Source organism: Eublepharis macularius, chromosome 5, assembly GCF_028583425.1.
Source record: "Eublepharis macularius isolate TG4126 chromosome 5, MPM_Emac_v1.0, whole genome shotgun sequence".
In the NCBI taxonomy this organism is placed as follows: Eukaryota; Metazoa; Chordata; class Lepidosauria; order Squamata; family Eublepharidae; genus Eublepharis; species Eublepharis macularius.
In genome coordinates, this window is record NC_072794.1 from 173,441,884 (window position 1) to 173,463,744 (window position 21,861).

General features: G+C 51.8%; 1 protein-coding gene across 1 annotated transcript in view; it reads right to left on the reverse strand.

Annotated features, from left to right (window-relative positions):
- Positions 1-21,861, reverse strand: part of CTNNBL1 (catenin beta like 1) — a 113,896-nt gene that overhangs the window by 30,613 nt on the left and 61,422 nt on the right. The window contains exon 11 of the mRNA XM_054981738.1: positions 12,755-12,936. Coding sequence (XP_054837713.1) covers positions 12,755-12,936 — 182 coding nt within the window. The remainder of the gene's footprint in view (positions 1-12,754; positions 12,937-21,861) is intronic.

Sequence of the window (21,861 nt, forward strand, 5' to 3'; positions counted from 1 at the left end):
CCCTCTGCTCATGCTTAGAGGCACTCTGGCTCTTGAGTCTCCATGGCTCAAATTAAGACCTGCATGGTAGAGAAATCCCCTTCCGGCATCAGGCCAAGAACTGCGGCGAAAACAGCGCAACGGTGTCGGGAGGAGGGGAGGGGAGAAACGTAGAAGTGCAAATTACTCTGAGCAGGCACGGGCCCACAGTGTTCCAAGGTAAACATGCTTCAAGTTTGTTCTATAAAATTTAATTGGGGCCGTGAAATTTCGTAATAAATGAAAGCTGCCCAAGCCAAATTGATGGAATAATAACCGCTCGCAGCTGGGAAAGACGCCTTATATAAGAGGATGAACATTGTTTTATGCATAATCTCCCACGTGAAATGCAAGAGTGCCTTAGAAGATGGCGGACCCCCCCGCCCTGCGCCCCCCAGAGAAGGCACCGTCATCCCTTCCAAGCCCTTTCCTCCAATACCCTCCGAAAGGACAGGAAAGAAGCCCCCTCCAAGCACCCCACCTCTGCTCTGATGCTGGGAGTTGGTGGGTGGTCGGGATCCTAGGGGAAGCGGAGGCAAGCCACATCAGTCCGTTCCCCTACTAGCAAAAAGCCAAGACTGGTTCCTTGGAGCTTCAGGCTCTTTCAAAAGGAACAGGCCCCTGCAGGATCGCTGGGCGCAGTGCTCCTCCGGACCCCCTCTGCTCTGAGCACTGGCTGCTGGGGCGGTAAGTGGAAGGCAGGGATCCACCGAGGCCTGCCCCACCCCTCGGCCCAGCAGTTCCCGGCTTCGCCACCCTCAGACTTGCTCTATGGCGCACGTGCAGGAGGAGGTGCTAGGATGAGGCTCAGCCACAGATCTCCCTGGGCAGGACCCAAAAGGGATGCCAGCTGTTAGGAAGAATGCGTCCACTCGAGGTCCAGAAGAAAAAACTCGCTTCTTTTCAGGAGGGGAGCCATGGCCACAAAAGGCTTCACTTCTAGAGGAGAGGGGCGGAATTAAACCAGGGGGAGCACGCCCAAAGGAGACGCAAAGTCTAGGGGAGGGGGGCAGGGGCTTGAACACTTAGCCCACAGGGGATGTAGGCAGGGGCGAGCTGATGGACAACTGCAGAGGATTTTGGAGCATGGAAAATGATACAGAATTTCACAAGGAGAACTGCAGAAGGACTTCAGCCCTGTTTGAACACCTGCCCAAGCAGCCAACAGCTTCTACAGCAGGGGTCCCCAACGCGGTGCCCCTGGGCACCTTTGTACCTGCCAACATCTTTTCTGGTACTGGCTGGATCTTAGGAAAAACTTTTTCACGGTCAGAGTAGTTCAAAGGTGGAATCAGCTGCCTAGGGAGGTGGTGAGCTCCCCTTCACTGGCAGTTTCCAAGAAGAGGCTGGAGGAATATTTGTCAGGGATGCTTTAGGCTGATCCTGCATTGGGCAGGGGGTTGGACTAGAAGGTCTGCATGGCCCCTTCCAACTCTGTGATTCTATGTTCTATGTTCCAGGTATTTTTAGAAAGTAGGTGTTGTCAGGTGGAGCTTTTGCAAAGCATGGGTTCTGACAGGCTACTGGAGGTTTGATTGGCTGTGCAGATTTTTCAAAATATTGCTTTGGCAGAAGCTGCTTCCACAGCACAAGGATTTTCACGGTGTGACTGAAGGTAAGCTGCAGAAGCCATTTCGGGGCTGGCTACGTCACCTGCAGCAGCTGTTTTGCGGCAGCCATTTTGTGGCGTGTATTTTGTTGCTGTGCCCACCACAATGTATCAGAGCCAAGCTACAAGTGATGCCTGACACAGGTTGGACACTTGTCAGCTTCCCTCAAGTTTTGATGGGAAATGTAGGCATCCTGGTCTTGCAGCTGTAATGGAGAGCCAAGCTGTAAAACCAGGACGCCTACATTTCCCATCAAAACTTGAGGGAAGCTGACAAGTGTCCAACCTGTGTAAGGCGTCACTTGTAGCTTGGCTCTCAGAGCTCCAAATGTGCCCAAGGCTCAAAAAGGTTGGGGACTCGTTTTACAGGATACAGCCTTACTCTTCCTCCCTCTTGGCACAGGCAACATCAAGACATCATGACATTATTCTTTCTTCTTGGGGTGGAGGGAGAGGAAAGGAGAAGACTGGACAAGTCAGGCAACCATGCGGAACCACTGGGGTGTGTTGGGTACCCTCTACGACTTGTGGCTCCTCTACCATGCGGAGACTGGCCTGCCCGGGTCAGGGTCCACAGCAGGCAGCTGCCACTCGAAGCTTGCTTTCTGCAGCTGCTCGGGAGCCACGGCTTGATCTGACTTTCTCTTTGTCATTAGCCTCTTCGGCGAGTTTGTTGGCGGAGGTAAGCTTTGCTCGCCCAGACCTGCTCCTAGAACACCCCTCCATCTGAGGGGGGAGAGGGGGCTGTTTCACAGACAGGTAATTACCCTGAGCACAAACAGGAGTGGAGCCCAGGGCTTTTTTCTGGGAAAAGAGGTGGTGGAACTCAGTGGGTTGGCAGTACACGGGGCAAATCCTGGCAGGAGGTGGTGCCCCTGGTACCACATGCGTGCGTGCGCTCCTGGGACCGCACAATGACATCACTTCCGGGAAGTGATATCATTGTGCAGGGCGCAGCAACCTCCCGGGAGCGCTAACGCAAAGTGGGGGGAGTTTAAATTGCCCTCTGCGCTGCTGGCGACTTAAACTCCCCCCTTGCTCCAGTTGACTGGTGCCAGTCAGTGGGGGGGGGGGGTTAAAGTTTAAATTGCCCTCCCGCTGCTCCCCCCTCCCTTGCTGGAGCAAGGTGCCTCCTTCACCTGGTGCAAGAGGGGCGAGGGGATTCCCTCGTCCCTCTGGCATCGGGCAAAGTGGGCTTTTTTTTCAGGGAACTGATCTCTGTCTGGAGATCAGGGGCGGGGCCACCGGCCATGTGACCATTTTTAAGAGGTGCCGGAACTCCATTCCACCACGTTCCGGCTGACAAAAAGCCCTAGTGGAGCCTATCTGGGAAGTCCCATTATGTGACCTTCTGGTGTCGACCCTTGGAGACTGCCCGTCCTTCCCTCCCCCCTTTCTGGCCAGCTTGTAGCCACAGCAGTCTGCCTGTCATCCAGATGGGCATAATTAGACTTTCAAGTTAATGGCCCATTAAAATGGACAAATGCCAGTCTGGCTGCAGCTTCAACGGCACAAGGACGCTCCCCGTTATCAGGACTGGAGCTACAGTCTAGCAAGTCCTATTCTGTTTCCGTTCTGCTGGGAACGCCTCCTGTGCAAGCACCCATGCCACAAGCAGAAGCCCTGCAGCAGCAAATCTGTGCCGTCGCACCTCCTGTTTATCACTGCAGTCCTGCACCGCCGTCCTGGGGGCCTGTGCGGACAGCGCTTCTGCCCAGGTCAGAATTCTCCTCCTCATTCTCAGGCAAACAAGAGGCATGAAGGGCAATGCCTTTGGAAGCAGAGAGGGCGCTTGGGGGGATTGCCCTTAGGGCTGATCAGGGTCTTTGCAAAGAAGGGCTCCAGCTGTCATGCGCCACCAGCTTTGCAAGGAGGCACTGACTACAGTGGCACGGTGCGAGGTACCCTGCAAAGCAGCCCACTATCACCCCCCATTTCCATGCCTGGAGAAGATCTGTTCATTCATTCATTCATTCATTCATTCATTCATTCATTCATTCATTCATTCATTCATTCATTCATTCATTCATTCGCATGAGAGGCGAGCCTTGCCAAGGCTGTGGAGAGAGTCCACAGCAGAGGTGTGGCTTCTGCTTCAGTGCAGCTACTTTTTACGAAAGCAGACAATTCCCTCTGGGAAAATCATCCACTGAACCTCCACTGCCTGCCTGTGCCTGGACTGTGTGAGTCACGTAACGTTCAATAAGCAGCCTCGAGGCATCCCGATACACACAGACCTTGTCGAACAAGCAGAGCGGTCACCGCTTATGGGCCAGGTCCAACCTTCACCCGCCTCCAAGCAGCACAGGCAGGGCAGCCTCTGCCATTTGAATGGAGCGCCTACCAAGCCTGTGTCTGCCGTGCTTCCAAGGCAGCCTGCTCCAGGCGGCGGCCGGAATGAGCCAGAGCCACAGCTTCCACCTCAAGAATAAAAACCCCTTCTGTGACAAGGATCCCACATACATGAAGCCAGCATGTCGAAGTCTTGTTAATCTTCCGTCAAGAGCCTGCTGCTACTGTCTCTGAACACCACCAGACCGGAGGGGTGGGGGTGGGGGGCATTCCAAGCCGCCAACCCTCAAGGCAACCAAATGTAGATAGCAAAAGCAAAGACTGAAGCAGGAGGCTGAGCCAGGAAGCAGAAGGTGCTAAAAATAAAATACAGAAAAATCGATCCCAGTGCCTCACAGAACTCCGCACGAGCTCGAAAGCTGAAGGTCTCCGGTCCGGCAAAGCATCTCCAGCTGAAAGGACCTGGGGCAGCAAGCAGGGGGAAGGCCCTTTCTCTGCCTGGACCCCTGGAAAGCTGCTGTGAGCCAGGGCAGGCGGGACTGCGCCAGGCAGAGGGGCTGCCCACGCCATTCACAGCCCCCAGCACTACAAAGGCAGGCTTTAAAAAAAAACAAAACCCAAACACCTCTCCCATCATTATTTTCACCGAAAGCAGAGATTGCTAGGAAGCTAATTTCAGCACGCGCAAAATGCACTTGGAGGCTCAAGCTGTGCGCCCACAGAAGGGCCCCGATCCACAGGGCGACAGGCAGGGCTGCCAGAGAAGTGTGCGTGGGGAAAGAACCAAGAGCCATCAAGACACACAGTCTAATCCTTGCTTAACACAAAGCGCCTGTTAGTGAACAACTTAATGCCACTCTTTAATTTAAGCGGCATTGACTGTTTAAGGCTTTATAGCCAGGCAGGAAAAAAAAAAATTCCCTCAAGCTTCCCGGCATGTGAGTGCGGGGGGGGGGGGGGCAGATTCAGGGCAGTGGAGCTCAACAGCATCAAGGTCCCAATTCCAGAGAAGCAACTGGGATCAGAGAAATGGAGAGTGAGGGGGCTGAAGCCCTCCCCCCACCATTTCCCCCCCCCAGCAGCTTCCTCCCTCTCCCGATTTCAAACGCATGTTTGCAACTGCACACTTGGCAGTAGCAGTGTGTGTGTGTTTGCGATGAATCTGGAAAGCAGCCGGCAAAGGAGAAGGACCCGCCTGCTCCCATTCTTTCTGTGCCTCCACCCCTCCAGAAGGGTCAGCGGGGGGGGGGGGTGCTTCTGCCCTCTGCCTCCCAGATGCAGCACTGCAGGGCTGGTTTCCGGTCAATCTGCGCACCCATTTCCACGGCCTATACCCACAGCCATTCATCTGGACACAAACACGTAAAGGAGAATGAAGGAAACCCTGCCCTCAAGTCATAGTCGACTTATGGTGACCCCTGGTGGACTCATACGAAAAATTAACTTTTTAGAGAACTGAAGGACTGGGCCTTCCCCAGTTTTTCTGATGGAAAAATGAGGAAACTGTGGGGAGCGTTAAAAAAAACTATAAAATATTCTCTTTTTCAGAACGTGTGAAATGCTTTTTAAGACAAAGTTTTACTCAACATGCGTAGCATGAATAGTTTAATGTAAGACAATCTATACAGAATTAAAGAATGATAATGCCAATGTAGACTGCAGGCATATACAACATTTTCAAGAATGGGTTTATTGTATTGTCGAAGGCTTTCCCGGCCGGAGAACGATGGTTGTTGTGGGTTTTCCGGGCTGTATTGCCGTGGTCTTGGCATTGTAGTTCCTGACGTTTCGCCAGCAGCTGTGGCTGGCATCTTCAGAGGTGTAGCACCAAAAGACAGAGATCTCTCAGTGTCACAGTGTGGAAAAGATCTCTGTCTTTTGGTGCTACACCTCTGAAGATGCCAGCCACAGCTGCTGGCGAAACGTCAGGAACTACAATGCCAAGACCACGGCAATACAGCCCGGAAAACCCACAACAACCAATGGGTTTATTGTTTAAATATGAGTAATTCTTGCACCAAACATTAATTTATTTACAGAATATATTCCCTGCCTTTCTGCCCTCATCAGGGGCACCAAGTTTCCTAAACAAGATGCTGTGATGTGTTTGTATCGTAGCAATACATGATGAAGAACTCCATACTTCCCATGATATAAAGTTTAACTTGCTATCCAACTACGTAGCTAATTCAATTGTGACTGTATGAGACTGTTGCTGTCCACATAATAAACTTCTGTTTTTTATTATAAAATCTGTTTCCTGTTTCAACTATTTTTCCTGCCTCTCAAATTACACGCGCAGCAGTTTGCAGCTTTCTCAAATATACGCAATTTTCCTTGTAGAAAACTAAGCGGTTTTATACTTTTAAATTCCACCGACATGCCAAACAGTTCAATCTTATAATAATAAACGAAGTATTTTTGTTGTTAAAGCAGAAAAATAACACTAAATTTGATAGGAAAGTAAGAATAGCGCATATTTAAATTTTCCTCAAACGTCTGCCCCCCCCCACAAAACACCCAGAAAAAAAAAAGTTTTCAAATATTTGAGGTTTTTGCATCTCTCTAACTTTGGCTGTTCCTTCCCACCCCCAAACCTCCTAAAGGTTACTTAAGCTACCCTTTCAGCTCCTTAACCTGAACCCAGTTTTTGTCATCACGCTTCTACCATTTTGTAATTGTAGTCATTCAGATGACGATGAAAATGTGGTTCAAGCATCGGTAAAAGGTGATGCCCGTCTCCTAGAGGGCCTGCTTAAGTTGCCAACGTACCCGAATACTGTGAGCTCCACTGGGAACCAGAACACAGGCCTCACCTGTAGACACAGAACAGGAGGTGTCACTCCTTAGGAGAGGGTGCTGGTGCCATCACCGGATCTTTTGGCCGCCCCCACCCATGTGAAGCAGTCGGAGGTCTGGCTGTAGCGTGTGGGAAGGAGTCTCTGGGTGCGGCCAGCCCCACTCTGAGCAGCAGTGCAGCAGCAGCCATGCAGGCGGCAAACTAGGTAGCGCACGGGCAATGCTGAGCTGCAGGACAAAGGGCGGCGCTGCTGGCTGCTCAAAACTTCTTGAGGCTAGAGAGCCACTTGGCCTGGCCCTGCAAGGATGCTCTTGCTGCCATACGGGGATGAGCCTGCCTGGCGACTGGCGCTGGCTCTAAGGAAAGAGGCGTCTTGGCACTGGGGGGGCAGGAGAGAGGGGAAAGTCTCGTCTAGACAGCCAGGGCATGAAAAGCCTCAGGAATCTGGCAGGAAGGGAGATCATTAAGATCTCTTGTTTCTAAAACGGGTGCAAAGTTGACACTCAAACTTAAAAAAAAATGTTGTTTGGGGATTAAAATGGACAGGAGATCAATTGTGCTGCATGTGGAGGCAAGCAAAGCCCAGGGCTCCGAGCGGTGCCTCCCGTGTGGCATTATTCAGAGATGGCGCTGGAGGCCTGCGGGGATGCCCGCCCATCAAGAGAGGCCCAGCAAGGTGCCGGGTGCAGACACTGGGACACACGCAACAGCACACAGTTCCTCTGCCAACGGATCGGGCTAGAGGCACTCTGTGAAATGTCTCCATTCATTACCATTGCGGGGAACTCAATCGCTCACCTGCCCACTGATGCAAAACAAAGAGAACTGGGTTTGCTTTAAAAAACAAAAAAAGACACGTACTATTTCACGTCTCTATGAAGGAAGCTCTGGCTGGCCGGCCGGCCCTCCTTGCCAGCCCCTCATTTCCTGGAATCACCGAGTGAGAGGCAGGCAAGCCGAGAGCCTGGAAAACCAATAATCCCATTTCCTCTCCCCACCCCTCAGCTCAGCTCCTCCAGATAACATGTTCATCAGGCCCTCCTTTCACGACGTTGCGTTGGTTCCCAGGTGAAGAACTGCAGTGGCACAGCCACGCTGCCTGGGTGTGCATGTGGGGCAGGAGGGGCCGTTCCGTTACAAGGTACTCCCAGCCCAGTGCTGTCCTGGGCCACAGAAGGGGCTTGCTGTCCTGTAGCAGAGCCAAGGAGGAGGACAGCCCCTCCATGGGATCCTGAAGACATCAGAGGCGCCTGCCTGTGCAGCTCCACTATGGCTTTGAATGCTGGACTGCCAGGCTGCCAGCAGGGCCACTTTCCCCGGGCACCGACCCTGAGCCTCGCTAAGCCGGTGGGTGCGGTGGCATTGCTGGGGGCAAGGAAAAAAGGGAGGGCCAGCGGCCTTCCAGGGCCCACGGAGATCTAGCCACCCAGCCCCACGCCCGTGCCACACCAAGGTGCTGCTTCACATGCCACTGAGCCATTTATTGTAAAGTGTAAATTAATCTGCTAGCCACTCTGAGGTTGTCTTTGGCCATGAAAAGCTGGGCATATGCTTTCTAAAGGAGGCAAACAATGGTTTGGAGGAGGGGGGCGAGGTTGCTTCAGCTCACCTCTTGATAAAGCAGAAGGAGCAGTCGAAACAGCATTATATATACTACCAAAGAGGGATGTTTCTTTAAAATCCAAACACCCACATTCTAGGAAGCACATTCCCAAGTGCAAACGCGGCTGGAAGACCTTTCTTCTCCCACTTAAGAAAAGCCTCCAGCTGTAGTTGGGGCTCACATTCCGGCTGCGTTCGGACGGCACATGTAGCCGTGGTTAAGGAACAACGTGCATCACCTGGCTTATGGCCAAGATCTCCCCCGGGGGATTCACTTCTTGTGCCAAGAAATGAGATCCAACATCAACAACAGTTCTCCAAAGTGTAAAAATGCTCAGTTAATGCCTTCCTTGCTGCTAACAAGGCTCTCAAAGCAGGGGGGAAACTAACTGTGAGCAAGGGGGGGGGGAAACTAACTTCAGTTAACTCACACACCAGCATGCACACTTTAGAAACTAGTGTAACCATGACTCTTCGGGGAACAGGGGGGTGAAAACACACACACCCAGCAACAAACCAGGTTTGTGCGCATTTGTCTATAGCAGCAGTGACACATGACATCTGAACATAACCTCAGTCGGATTCAAATTAATTAGTGCACCTAAACATTAAAAAGAGGGCTCCAAATATTGTGCGCCTTACTCCTTGGGAACATTTGGTGATTCAAATAACAGAAGTCTGCTATTTGAACTTGGAAGGCCTCCAGCCCTTTCCTCACCAGAGCCCCTAGAATGTGTCAAAAGCCAGATTTGAGTCCTAAGAAGGGGGCTCAGAATTGACAACTCACATGCGAGTGTCTGAATTTTTAATCACACAATCTGAACAGCCAGCGGCAGATTTCCATACAGAAATCCACCGTGTCCTTTGCTTTAATTCCACAACAACCAATTAGCCATTTATGGGAACATCTACGAGCAGATGCTTATGAGCGCATGCAACCCCAAACCCACACGGAGGCGACTGTGGAGCCAGAGGCCCAGAACGTTGTGCCCGGTTCTGCCTGGACTAGCGAAGAGCCGCCTGCCCCAGAGAGACTAGCCAACGCAATTCTCACAACAACCGTGTGCCAAAGGCAGGGGGGGAAGGCCCCTCAAAATGACTAAGCCAAACACAGACACAGGCCAATTAAACATGGAGAAAATTCCATCAAAAGTCAAATTATTTGTGTATTGATTCCATTTCTAGCCCTCCCTCCCCGCGAACGGGCTCAGGGCGGGTTACAGTAAAATGCTCAGTACGCATAAAAACATATAAATACATTTAAAAGTCCAAAAAAACCCCACACGAATACATATAAAACAGCATCTCAGATGGCGGGCTCCCTCCAATTTCCCCAATCATGATAAAACAAAGCAAAACAAAAGGGGGTGGGGGGCACAGTTTATAATATTCCACTGACTGTGCTTATAGAGAGGCGGAGGATCACGTTGCCCCCCCCCCCCCCGGGCGGGAGACCGGTGAGGAGGTTCCTAAAACGATCAAAGACTGGCCTCAACCGTATGCCTGGTGGAATATCTCTGTCTTACACGCTCACCGAAAGGATATGAGATCTTGGCGGGCCCGGGTGTCCTCCAACAGAGGCGGGCCCGGTGTCCTCTGTCAGAGGAGTTTGATGGCGGCGTTTTCAAAACATGGGGGCAAGTGAAACACCCCCACCAGACCCCTGCCCCATGGCTTTGGGCAGAATCCCTCCCCCACCAATTCCCACCCCAAGAGGCCTCAACAGAGGAGGCTGTCTCTGCACAGCTGTATGGAAGAGTGCCCCCACAAGGCCCCCCTGGACTCTGGTGAGCCCCTGCCGCTGCCTCTCATCCCGTCACGCCCCCTACTCCAGAGGCAGAGCTCCGTTCGGCAGCTCCGGCAGACCAAAAATGCCTCCCAGGAGCTGCTTTGCCAAGCCGCTTTCCTTAAGAGAAGGCTACTGAATTGGTGGTGGTGGTGGTGGCTCTAAAGGAAATGCTCTGTTACCGGCTCACCACGGGGCACATTTGTCAGGAGGCGAACACCCGCGCACTGAGCCAATCGCTTGCCGTGTGCTCCACAGCCTGCAGAAGCACCTATCAGGGGGCTGGCCAAAAGGCAGGCAGGCAGGCAGGCACACACCCCTCGGCTCACAACTCTGGCCAAGAGAAGGGGCTGCACCTCACTCCGTGCTCACCCAACTTTATGTACCCAGCACCACGAATGCGCATGACAAAGACCACAGAGGCCTGTACTCTAGCCTTTGAGACGAGGAAGACCACAGGGACAGGGACTCTTACTTGAAAAGCAGTGTGCAAATAAATAAAACAAAGAAGGCAGAGAGAAACGGGGGGAGGAGGGGGGCAGGATCCGCATTCACTCCTGTGCAACATGCGCAGGCTGAGCTTCGGAAATGAATGACTGAAACACTCACGCCTCGTTACCATCCCAGCCTTCTCCATCTCCTGCCCATTTCCAGTTGGCATCTCTGCTATGGACTACAGAGCACCAGTTATGTAACAGGAAATTAAAGGGCCTCTGCATCTGGAGCAAGGAGCCCTTCCTCAAGGAGGAGGAGAGCAAAACCTGGGGGGAAAGTCTAGTCACTTCTCTTCCCGCGAGGAGCGCTCCACTCAAGACGCTTTACCAAAGGCTAGAGTTACCTAATGGTTAGAGAACTTGTCTTTATCTGGGAAAACCAAAATGCAATGCCTGCTCAGCTGCAAAGCTCATGGGGTGACCTTGGGCCGGCCATTCTCTCTCTACTTTATGTATCCTTCATAGTGCTGTCGTAAGGATCAGTTGTGGAAATGTCTTCTTTGCAACCCACGTTGATCCCTTTGGAGAAAAGGCAGGATACAAGCTACTCCTCTTTATTGAGAATTATTCAAAGCAGCCCTGTCCTATAATATGTGACAACACCGTTGGCACTGCAAGTTTCCAGCTGCCGTAGGGGTAGATCTGTGGGCTTCCTCCCCTGCACGTTCAGTGTTTGGCATACTAGCCACGCCATACAACTCACACGCAGGTGTGGTCAATCACACACTGGCCTCCTTGGCTGCCCCTTGGGCAGCAATGTCTAGAGGTGCCAAAGCAGCAGCCACCTGGAATCCAAAACGTGCCCCAGAATCAGAGAATCAAAGGGTTGGAAGGGACCTCCAGGGTCATCTAGTCCAACCCGCTGCACAATGCAGGGAATTCACAACTGCCTCCCCCACACACCCCCAGTGACCCCTGCTCCACGCCCAGAAGATGGCAAAACACCTCCAGGATCTCTAGCCAAACTGGCCTGGGGAAAATTGCTTCCTGACCCCAAGTGGCGATCAGGATTAACCTGGGCATGTCCCTGCCCTGGACTCAGAAGGTGGTGCTCAGGCAGCAATCCGCACCTAGCAGCAGCTGGGGCCTTCCGGGGCCCGGGTGGGAAGGCAGGCAGAGCAGCCACGTACAACCTCTGAAGAGGGCAAGGCAGCAGAAGGGACAGCCCAGCCAGGGAGGCCATTGGCCCCAATTCCCTTCACTCATCTTGGGCCCACCTCTGAAGAGGAAGCACTGGGAGAAGACAGGGTTGGCCCACCCCCAGACAATCCTTTATTAGGCTGGCCAAGGGAGGGGCAGGCGGGAAGAGCCAGAGACGTCAGTGGAGAGCAGCAGGGCTTGAGCGAGAAGGGCCAGGGGACGACAGGAACCCCCCCCCCCCTCTGTATCTCGAGGTTCAACTGGAGTTGGGAGCTCAGAAAAGGGGGCACGGGAGGGTGCTGCAGCCCCAGGGACTCTGACTCTGCTGGGGAAGTGTCTGACAACAGGCGTTAGAGGTGCACCTCGTCCACTGATGATTTTATGCCACTTTATCAATGCAGTAAATTATGTTTTTTTTTTAAAAATCTGGTAATTTTGCTCTCTGGTTAATGGTGAGAAGCTTCAGTTAAACACATAACCCAATGTCTCCTCCCCCCCCCCCCCCCCGCCCCCGGGCAACTGTGCTCCTTATATGCTAGAGAAAAAAGAACCACAAAGCCCGTATCAGTAGATCAGGTCGACCGGAGCCTGGCATCTCTGCCAAGCGCAGAACACTTGGGGCGAGCGGGCGGAGAGAAACGGGAGGGAGGAACATGAGCCACCAGTCGTCTGCCTTGCGCCTCCGATGCCTGATGTTCACGTCACACTTCGGTGCTTGGAGCCAGAAAAAACACTGCTTTGGAGGTGACATTTGCAGTTGGCTCATTACTCTTTTCAAAAGAGTTTGGCATCAAAGACACCACTTCAAACGACAGGCTCGCGCACGCATATGCAAGAGCTAATTAAGCGCCATGTCGGTAGCCGAGCTGGCTAGCAGGCTCTGGGAAGGAGCAAAGCATCCTTGTGCACATGGACTGCTCATGCATTCTGAGCCACCAGGCGGGGCTTGGGTGAGCCAAGCTCTCTCTTCAGAGGTTTCCCTCCCCAGGAAACAGGCTCTGACTGAATCCTACCTTCGTGCTCCTTCTCCGAGGTGCCGACCTTCTTGATTTTCTTCGGGGACTTCATGAAGAGCGGGAAGATGGTCCTCAGGCCAAGGATGTCCACAAACTTGTGGCAGTTGTCGGCTCCCTCTGGGCCAATCATGGCATGATCCAGCACTTTCAAGGCACTGCTCCTGGAGATCTTCTTCTCCCTGTGAAGGAAGGCTTTTGTTAAGGGGAGCCAGCGCGGAACACGGCTCAGGTGCTGCTGCGCGAGGGCCGAGGAGACCCCAGCTCAGCCGTGGAACTCAGCGGCGTCCCTTGCAGGCTCCTGGCCGGTGCAGAGAGCAGCCCCTGCCAGCACTGCAGTCGGACAATGCAACATCAGCCTCATGCATCTAAAGGGCCGTCATGCCAACTGATGCGAAATCTCACTTTATGTCACTGGCTTTGTGGTGAGAATTCAGGTGGCTCTGGTAAAGAAAACGCTAGCCAGTATTCTCCCCCTTTCCCGACATCTGTACATGCAGACTTCACTTACTGTTAGAGGCCCTTACTGTTACGCATTTTTCCTATTTTCTTGCAAGTCTAGAGTCTACCCTGGCAGGGTCCCATTGCGCAGGTTTTTAAATTCTTGCTTGGTGAATCACCCATGATCACCAGCCCTTTAAATCGAATGGATGTCTGTTCATCCATGTTTCTGTATAGAACGACCAGTTGAGCTTGAGAGTTCGTTTTGTTTGGCAGCCAAGACTCAATGGCAGGTTCATGTTTTAAAATGAAGAGGGTTATATATTTTGTTCCCTGGAACAATTCTGGTTTTGGATACAGTAGCATATCTGAATGGCAGAGATAATTACTCTTGCTATCCTATCTAAACTTGTGCGAAATAAAGAAGTTACATCACCCCATCTGTGGTCACACTGGCTTCAGAGAACATTTACAAAATTTGTCCCCAAACAGGCAAGACCTTAGAAAGAAGGGAATTCCTCTCTTATAAAAGTGGAAGTAAAAGAAGAAACCGAAACAGATGTCCCTGGAGGAGAAGCACTGTCCTGGGGTCAAGTCTTCTTAGACAGGCTGAGAGAGGTGGGGAGCCTTTTGGGTGAAAGAGCTGAAAAAACAATGGCCGGCAAAGCTGACACGCCCTTTGGGGCTGGGAGGATTGCAGGCGCATTGTTTCTCAGGGCTTTGGACAAACATTTCCTTGTTTTTCAGTTCCCATTGCCCCTAGGTTTCTTCCTGACCGGCATTTCTCCCTCCCTCCCATTTTAGCTCAATGCTTCCTGCCCTACCTTTGGCAGAGAAAACTGCTCCTCCTTTTCCCTCCAACACCTATCTAAGAGTCAAGCTAAACGAAATGCCAGGCACAGGTTGATATCGCTGGCCAATGGCACAGTTTCAGCTGGGAACTGTAATTTTCAGCCACAGCCGAGGGTTCACTGCGGGATGGGGAGAGGAGGGACTTCTTCGCAGCCGGCTTCTGCCTCTGCCAGCTGCTTGGCTGCCTCTGCCCCCCACCGCCCACTCTGGGCAGCAGCATAAGGGTGGCTGTGCGCCTGAGGCCGTGGGCTGCCGTGTACCACTGCCATCTTCCTGTCTGTGCTCCCTGTGGGAATATGGGCATGCAGGGACATAGAGAATGGGCAGGGGGGCACAGTGGCACAGGTGGCGGTGGCCAGGCCACCTCCAGTCCCTCCAGCCCCCCAGTGAGCTGGTGCAGCTCTGTCTCTGAAAACTACAGTTCCCATGTCAAATTTGCACCCCTGGCCACTGGGATCAGCCCATACCTGGTACCTCGTTTCGCTCCATCTTAAGCATTTCAGCGCAAGTGGCCAACCATCCGTCTTCCCCTCTGGGCTTCACAGCCTTCCCTCTTCCACTCTCCTTGCAGCCTGCCTCTGAGTTCTGTTGCCGCTCCCCAACACCTTCCTTGCCCTCCACCTATTTATTCAGCGAGACCTACTAGTGCCCAGACAGGTGACTTTGTGGCACAGCCTCTGTCAGGGGCACTGCAGGCAGGCAGGCGGCTGGAACTGAGACACAAGCAGCCAAAGGCGGGCCACAGTTGCGTCACACGGCCAATGCTTTGCACAGCCCCATCTGGGCGTTTTCGGGAGAGCGGGCTGCTCCCTTTCCGCTCCAAGGGCACCACCCAGCAGCCAGCTCACCAGCACAAGCCCCACTGCCGTGAAGGGTGCCTTTGCTCAGCCCCCTTCATTTCCATGGGGCACAGGGAAGTTGCCAAAGAAACCGACTTCAAGAGCATCGGCACCTGGCTCCTCGTTTCTTACGTTCTGGTGGTCTTCCTTCCCTGTGTGCGGCAAAAAGCTTGCATCCAAGGCCAGCTTTGCCCTGCAAATGGAGACCAGGAGTCAGCACAGGAGGATTTTCTGCTTTTTCTTGGCTGCTGCCAACAGCAGGTGCAGGAAGGAACAAAACAGCCGCCCTTGCGCAAGGCTCCTCCAAAACACTGCTGTGGATGTGCCCGTAATCCATGCCAACCACAGGAATGCAAGAAGCAGGCACCTGATAGCCGACATCACTCCATTCAGCAAAGCGCAACTCCCAATTTGTTCCAGGGGCGTCTCATTTTGAGAGACAAAATTCTTAAACATAAAAATACATAAAATTGAAAGAACGGCCACCGGGATGCCTGAATTGGAACATGAACAGACGAGGGGGAAAAGGGAGAGAGAAAGAGAAAACAAAGCTTGGCTGCCTCTTCTGAGCCAACTACAGCTCCTTCGAACAGAAGCTAAAGCGACGGGCCAGCACAGCCCCTATTAGCATTCACTCATAGCCTAACAATGCAGGATCAGTTCCTCAACTTGCCTTCTGGAGAGGACACGGGGCCCCGTTATCAGAGGAAGAGACAGAAATCAGGCAGCCCATTCAGCTGAAAAGGACCAAGCTACACCCTCTCAAAAGGGCAAAGCAGTTTCCCAAAACACCAGACTCAATGCAAATCCCGCCCCTGCCCTTAAATGGCAGCTCAATTGCCCCAGTGCCTTTTGTTTTATTTTATTTTACCAAATTTATACCCTGTCCTCCCTTCGAATGGGCTCAGAGCAGCTAACAACATATATTATACGTTAAAAACCATATACGTCTCTAAAACCATATGAAAGCAATACAAAAAACTGGCAACCCGCATCAGTGCATGACAAGAAGAGGTGAGAAGACAGAAGGTGAGACAACATTAGGATCCGGGGTGGGGTGGGGGCCACCCACTAAGGTGAAGGATACGCTTGTGCACGGCAAGTGCTTTAAGAAGAGCGACAAGCTGCTCCCCTCTTTCTCCATGGAACTGTATGCAGACGTTCCCTTAGCTGCCATTTTATCCTCACAACAACCCTGCGAGGCTGAGGACCAGTTCCTGACCCAAGGTCACCAGGTGAACTGCAGAGCTGGGCCGGGGCTTGAACCTGGGTAACTGTTTAGGATTGCACGGTACAGCTACTAGTGCAGTCTTCACCCCTAGCCTGGCCTGAAGCCAGACTGAAGGGGTCTAGAATCATAGAACCATAAGGTTGGAAGGGATCTCTAGGGTCATATCGTCCAACCCCCCCCCCCCCCCGCAATTAGTCATCCAGGAAGACCTGGAGTTATTCTGCTACCACTCTATTCTCTTGCGCAGGAAGAGCAAATGAGAGACTGGGAGATAACTGGCTATCTAATTCTTCTCTAGAGATGTTTTTCAAGTCACAGGTGCATGACTGCCAGTTTTAATGACTAAGGAAAGATGCCCTGAGTCAGTGACTGACCTATGATGGACACCAGCGACTCTCTGATGTGAACCTTACAGGATTTCAGCAACCAGAACAAACAAGGAAAGAGTCCAGTGCATCTGACGAAGAGAGCTGTGGTCCTCGAAAGCTTATGCTACAATAAAGTTGGTGAGTCTTAAAGGTGCTACTGGGCTCTTTGCTTTTTTGCAACTACGGACTAACACGGCTAACTCCCCTGGTCCCAGAACAAACAAGGATCCAAAGAACGTGGTAGCCTTCATACAGCTCAGGAACCTGTTTGCACCCACCAAGGTAACTGGATCCAAACGATCCATAAGGGGCCACCACTGGGTATTTCTAGAATCTCATCTAATTTCTCATCTCTGGCCTATAGAGTTCTCAGGGGGACACCCCCCTCCAGGCCACCCCTGCTAGGCTGGCTGTCCATCCCCAAGGGTCATTTTCTGCCAGAGCTGCCCGCCGCTTCGTCCACTTCCTTTGTCTCTGCTGGGTTTTTCAGAAGAAATAAAGAGGCGGCATTTCAACGCACCATTCCTCTGTTAACCCAGGTCTAGAATGCAGGTGTCTCATCCGTTTAAATGCCTAATCAGACCAGGAGTTTTAAGATCCTGGTCTTGAAGGCGTTAGAAGGTAACACGTTACAGGTTCCCTTTTAGCACAGCACAGCAGAGTGCCAGAGAAAAGTCCAAGAAGAAGAACGCACGCACACAGGCGTGTGCGCACAATTGCAAAAAGCAAAACTTCTCTCCCCTACCCTGCTCAGTTTCCACTCTCTTTTACTTGCAAGTCAAAATAATAAAAGCCTAAAAAATAAAGTTCAGGTTTTGGCTAAAGAACTTAAGGACTGTTTTCGGGGGAAGTAATTGTGTATTGATCAGCATTTAGGTAGGTTGCAGAGAGCAGGTTCTCTGGAATATTCATTGGGCTTAAGTTCAGGCTCTCGGGGATCAATAGCTGTTTGACTGGACTGTCTGGGGCTGATTTCATTTGAAATATTTATTCTACTGGAAGGCAGGCAGTTTATCTTAGTCTTATTTTGGGCTTACTGAAGTGCCTTTTAGCTGAGAACTAACTCAGGTACTAACAGACTGGGAAGCTCACCAGATGAAGATGGTGGCTGGGGGTATGAGAAGCTTTCCCCGCTACACCTGCGCAATCCAGGGACCAATTCCCCAGCAGACCCAAGTGGAAGGCAGCCATCTATAGCTGCCCCGCCCCCCGAGCTCAGGAGGATACAGACCGCAATACAGGGCTGGGTGGCTGCCTCTAGCTTGCTGAATCACAAGTTCACTTGGGCATTGCCTCCGACGTAAGCGTTTGCAGCAGTGACCCCTACACTACGGAACAACCTTCCAAAAGATATAAGGAAAGCTGCTGAAACTTGCTAAATTCAGGTCTAGTAGCACCTTAAAGACCAACTAGACTTTCAGGCTATGAGCTTTCAAGAGTCTAAGCTCCCTTTGATTCTCAAAAGCTCATACACTAGAAATCCAGTCGGTCTTTAACATACTACTGGACCTCTTCTACGACAGACTAACACAGCAACCCCCCTGAAATCATAAAACTTGCTGGTATCCCAGAAAGGCTGACGACTGAGCCAAGGAATAGAAAATCTTGAACCATTTCAATTTCCTGTCAACCTCAGAAACGTGTAACTCCTCGGTAGTCATTACTTTTGTCTTCTTGATGTTAAGCTGCAATTCTACTTTGGCACTTTCTCCTTTAACCTTCATCAATAGTCGTTTCAAGTCTTTGCTGTTTTCTGCCAGTAACGTGGTGTCATCTGCATATCTCGAATTGTTAATGTTCAAGATTTTCTATTCCTTGGCTCAATCATCAACCAACAGGGAGACTGCAATGAAGAAATCAGAAGGAGATGGAGACTTGGAAGAGCAGCTGTGAGGGAGCCAGAGAAGATCCTTAAAGATAAAGAGGTCTCTCTGGGAACCAAGATCAAGATAATCCAAACTATGGTATTCCCCATTGCTATGTATGGATGTGAAAGTTGGACAGTGAAGAAAGCAGACAGGAAGAAAACAAATTCATCTGAAATGTGTTGCTAGAGGAGAGTTTTGCGGATCCCATGGACAGCCAAAAAGACAAATAAATGGTTACTAGATCAAATCAAGCCTGAATTCTCTCCCTTGAAGCTAAAATGACAAAACTAAGGCTATCCTATTTTGGTCACAGGAGAAGACAAAATTCTCTGGAAAAGTCAATCATGCTAGGAAAAGTGGAAGACCTAAAAGGAGATGGCTTGACTCAATAAAAGAAGCCACATCCTCCAGTTTGCAAGATCTGAGCTAGTCTGTTAATGATGGGACGTTTTGGAGGTCTTCCATTCATAGGGTCGCCATAGGTCGGAGGCGACTTGATGGCACATAACACATTCATCCAGAAATGCCGTAAAACAGAGCTTTATAAAAGAGCATTTGGTGCCCATGAGAGGTTTGTAAATTGAAAATGCTATTTATGTGAGGGCACAGTTGTGGTTTGTAGATGTTTTCACTGATTTTGTTGAAGTTTTTTTTGGTTTTGCTCATTTGTTTTTAAACACCATTTTAATTGAGTGTGTCATCTGCCCACTAAAGGGAGAGAAGTGGGTGACACATTAAGTTGTGTGCAAAACAGAGTGAAGATTGTCCCTTTCACCAATCCGAGAGGTGGTGCCGGGAACATCAAGAGGAGAAAATGGCACAAATTGTGCCTTAAAAAGCCAGAAGCAGCGGCTGACGAGAGACCCGGATGGGCTGTGCCCCCAGTTAACAGCGTCAGGATTCCGTGCCCGATTGCAGTGGTCTGGCCTGAAAATCTCTAAAAGGTGAGTGTCAGCCACCAGGTCTGACAGGTGTCTTGTCACCAGACAATACCGATGAAAGCACACACCTGGTCACCCTGACATTCGAGCAATCAGTAGAGGAATGACTGGACAATCTGAGCCTCAGCTAGCATGAATTTCCCTCCTGCGCCCCCCCCCCACCTTAAGAGTCTGACAGCGATTCTGGAAGGAGGGTGGGACCGAACTCTGGGAGGTTCCCATAGCAGGAAAGGCACCGCAGGAAACAACGGATGGCCCAGGGAGGTTCGGACGAAGGAGGTGCCGAGAGCACAAAAGCCTGTGAGCTGCTTCTGCCCAAAGACTCCACTGTGCAGGCTGCCTGTAGTAAAGCAGAGCTGGCACGAGGCTCTGACTCTGCTAGGTAACCAGAGCAGGAAGCAGCTAATAAAAGGAAATTTCAGTAGATACACATTAATTTTGAGTTTCCAAGGAGCCGATGAGAAAGGAAAACAAGAGAAGTCGGGAAAGAGTCTTACGCACGGGCTGCGGCAGTCGAGCTCTGCCACCTGATCCACGCCAAGATCTTCGTCTTGGATTTGGTATGCCTGGCCGTGCCCGCCTCTGCCCTCGCATATATTCAGTCGGCAAAGGCACTCAGGTCAAGGAAAGCCAGTACGAATGGATTCACGCTCAGTGCAGGGATTGGCAAGTCCTGTTTCCAATCCATTTCTCCGCCACTACACGTGCCCCCGCCCCTTAATCAAAGAGACAAGTTCAGTCCCCACTTGACACATAAGCTAGACAAACCCGCCCCCCCCCCCCAATACAGTGACCTTTTGAGAAAGAGAAAAAGGGGGTCTTCTCCTACAAAGCGCTGGAACAATAAGCCTCAGGTCAACATTCAGAAGGAGCTTGTCAAGGCAATTCCACCCCCACGCCCACCCCCATGATAGAAGGAGTCTCATTTCCCCCCTAGAAGCCTCAGGCAGTCCCCGATCAGGGAGGGAATTGAATTGTGCTTGGAGAGAGACCTTAATTGGATGTGACATTTTTGAATCTCTGTGGGAGGCCACCAAGTTGCGAGTCAGCTCACCTGCCCCACGGGCTGCTTCGAATCAAAATGTGCCTCCACCCCTCGACTTGCCTCCTCCGCGACGTGAACATCTCTTTTCCGTACCTGGCCCCATGGAACTTGGCTATCCTCATTCCACTCTACATGTAGGGAGCTGACGGGCCTCTGCATGGGCGCTCCAAGCGCTCTGCAAGACTCCAGATGCTCTTCCCCAGTCTTGCTGCAATGGCCAAGCAGTGACTGGTGGATGCTAGTCCTCTTCTCGGTCTTTCAGCTACGGCCCTTGGCCACAGCTTGCCTGTGGGCTACCGAGAGGCACAAGCTGACGGTTACTCCCCCCTCCCCAAAGCGTGTTTGGCAGCAACGCAGAACATTTAGATCCTTATTTAGAAAAGCCACTGGAGTAACCAAATCCACAGCTGGCAACTGGAGGCTGCTGGTCGCCATCTCCTCTGCTGCCACAGGAGAGTCTAGGACTTAGACGCCATTGCCTGGATGACTGTAAGGGTTCAGGCCCTCGGAACACAGCCAAAAAATCCCAGTTGAGCCGTGCAGGCCCCTTTGCTTCAGTTACTGAAGGGGACACGGTAAACTCTGCGTCTTTTGCATGTCCTGAGTGACATAGAAGAGCATCGATATGGCTGCCACATGCAAGTCACCCCAACAGTAAGCACCCAGGATGGATTTTCACAGGAGCAGAATTCAGCCTCGTGCAGCTCCTGGCGCCGAACCTCCCTCCACCCACAGAGGAGGAGGAGGACACCACCTCTGATTTCAGGACAGCGTCAGCAGCCCAAGAACCCCCATCTGTTGCTGCTGCTTCACGCTTTGTCCTTCAGAGCTCCTTCTCAAGGCAGCCACATCCAGAGACATTTCTTCCTTGTCATTATCTGCCAGCTGGGACCAGAGGAGAGGCGGCTGGTAAACAGCACAGCCCCCCAAAAGGGGGGAAAAGCCATTTAAAAAACATTAAAATGCAAGGTCCCACCCATCTGGCTAGAGGACTCCAGGTAATTAGTTCTGCAAGGCGAGCTGAGCAGCTTAGCGTTCAGAGGAGAAAAGGACGGGGAAATCCAGGAGGCAGGGGGAGCTCCCCCTTGCCTTCGGCTTCCGAGCTTTGCAACTTGGCTTTCATTAGCCTTCTGAAAAATGCAGGGTACAATCTGCATTTCTGGCTATTTACTCAGTTCCCTGCTGCTACGCATCGCCCAGTCTCACAGAGTTGGAAGGGGCCATACAGACCTTCTAGTCCAACCCCCTGCCCAGTGCAGGAGGAGCCTAAAGCATCCCTGGCAAATATTCCTCCCACCTCTTCTTGAAAACTGCCAGGGAAGGGGGGCTGAGCACTTCCCGGGGCTGAAGGGATGCATCATCTCTCGCCAATGCTTGCCAGCCCCCTCGCAAGCAGCTCAAGGCCAGAGAAAGTCCTTTCAGTGCATGGTGCGGTGCAAGCAGCTCAGTTCCTAAGGTGCTGCACAAGAAGAGTGGGCAGAGGACGTATCGGTGCAAGAGGGGCGTGTGAACACGAGAGGAA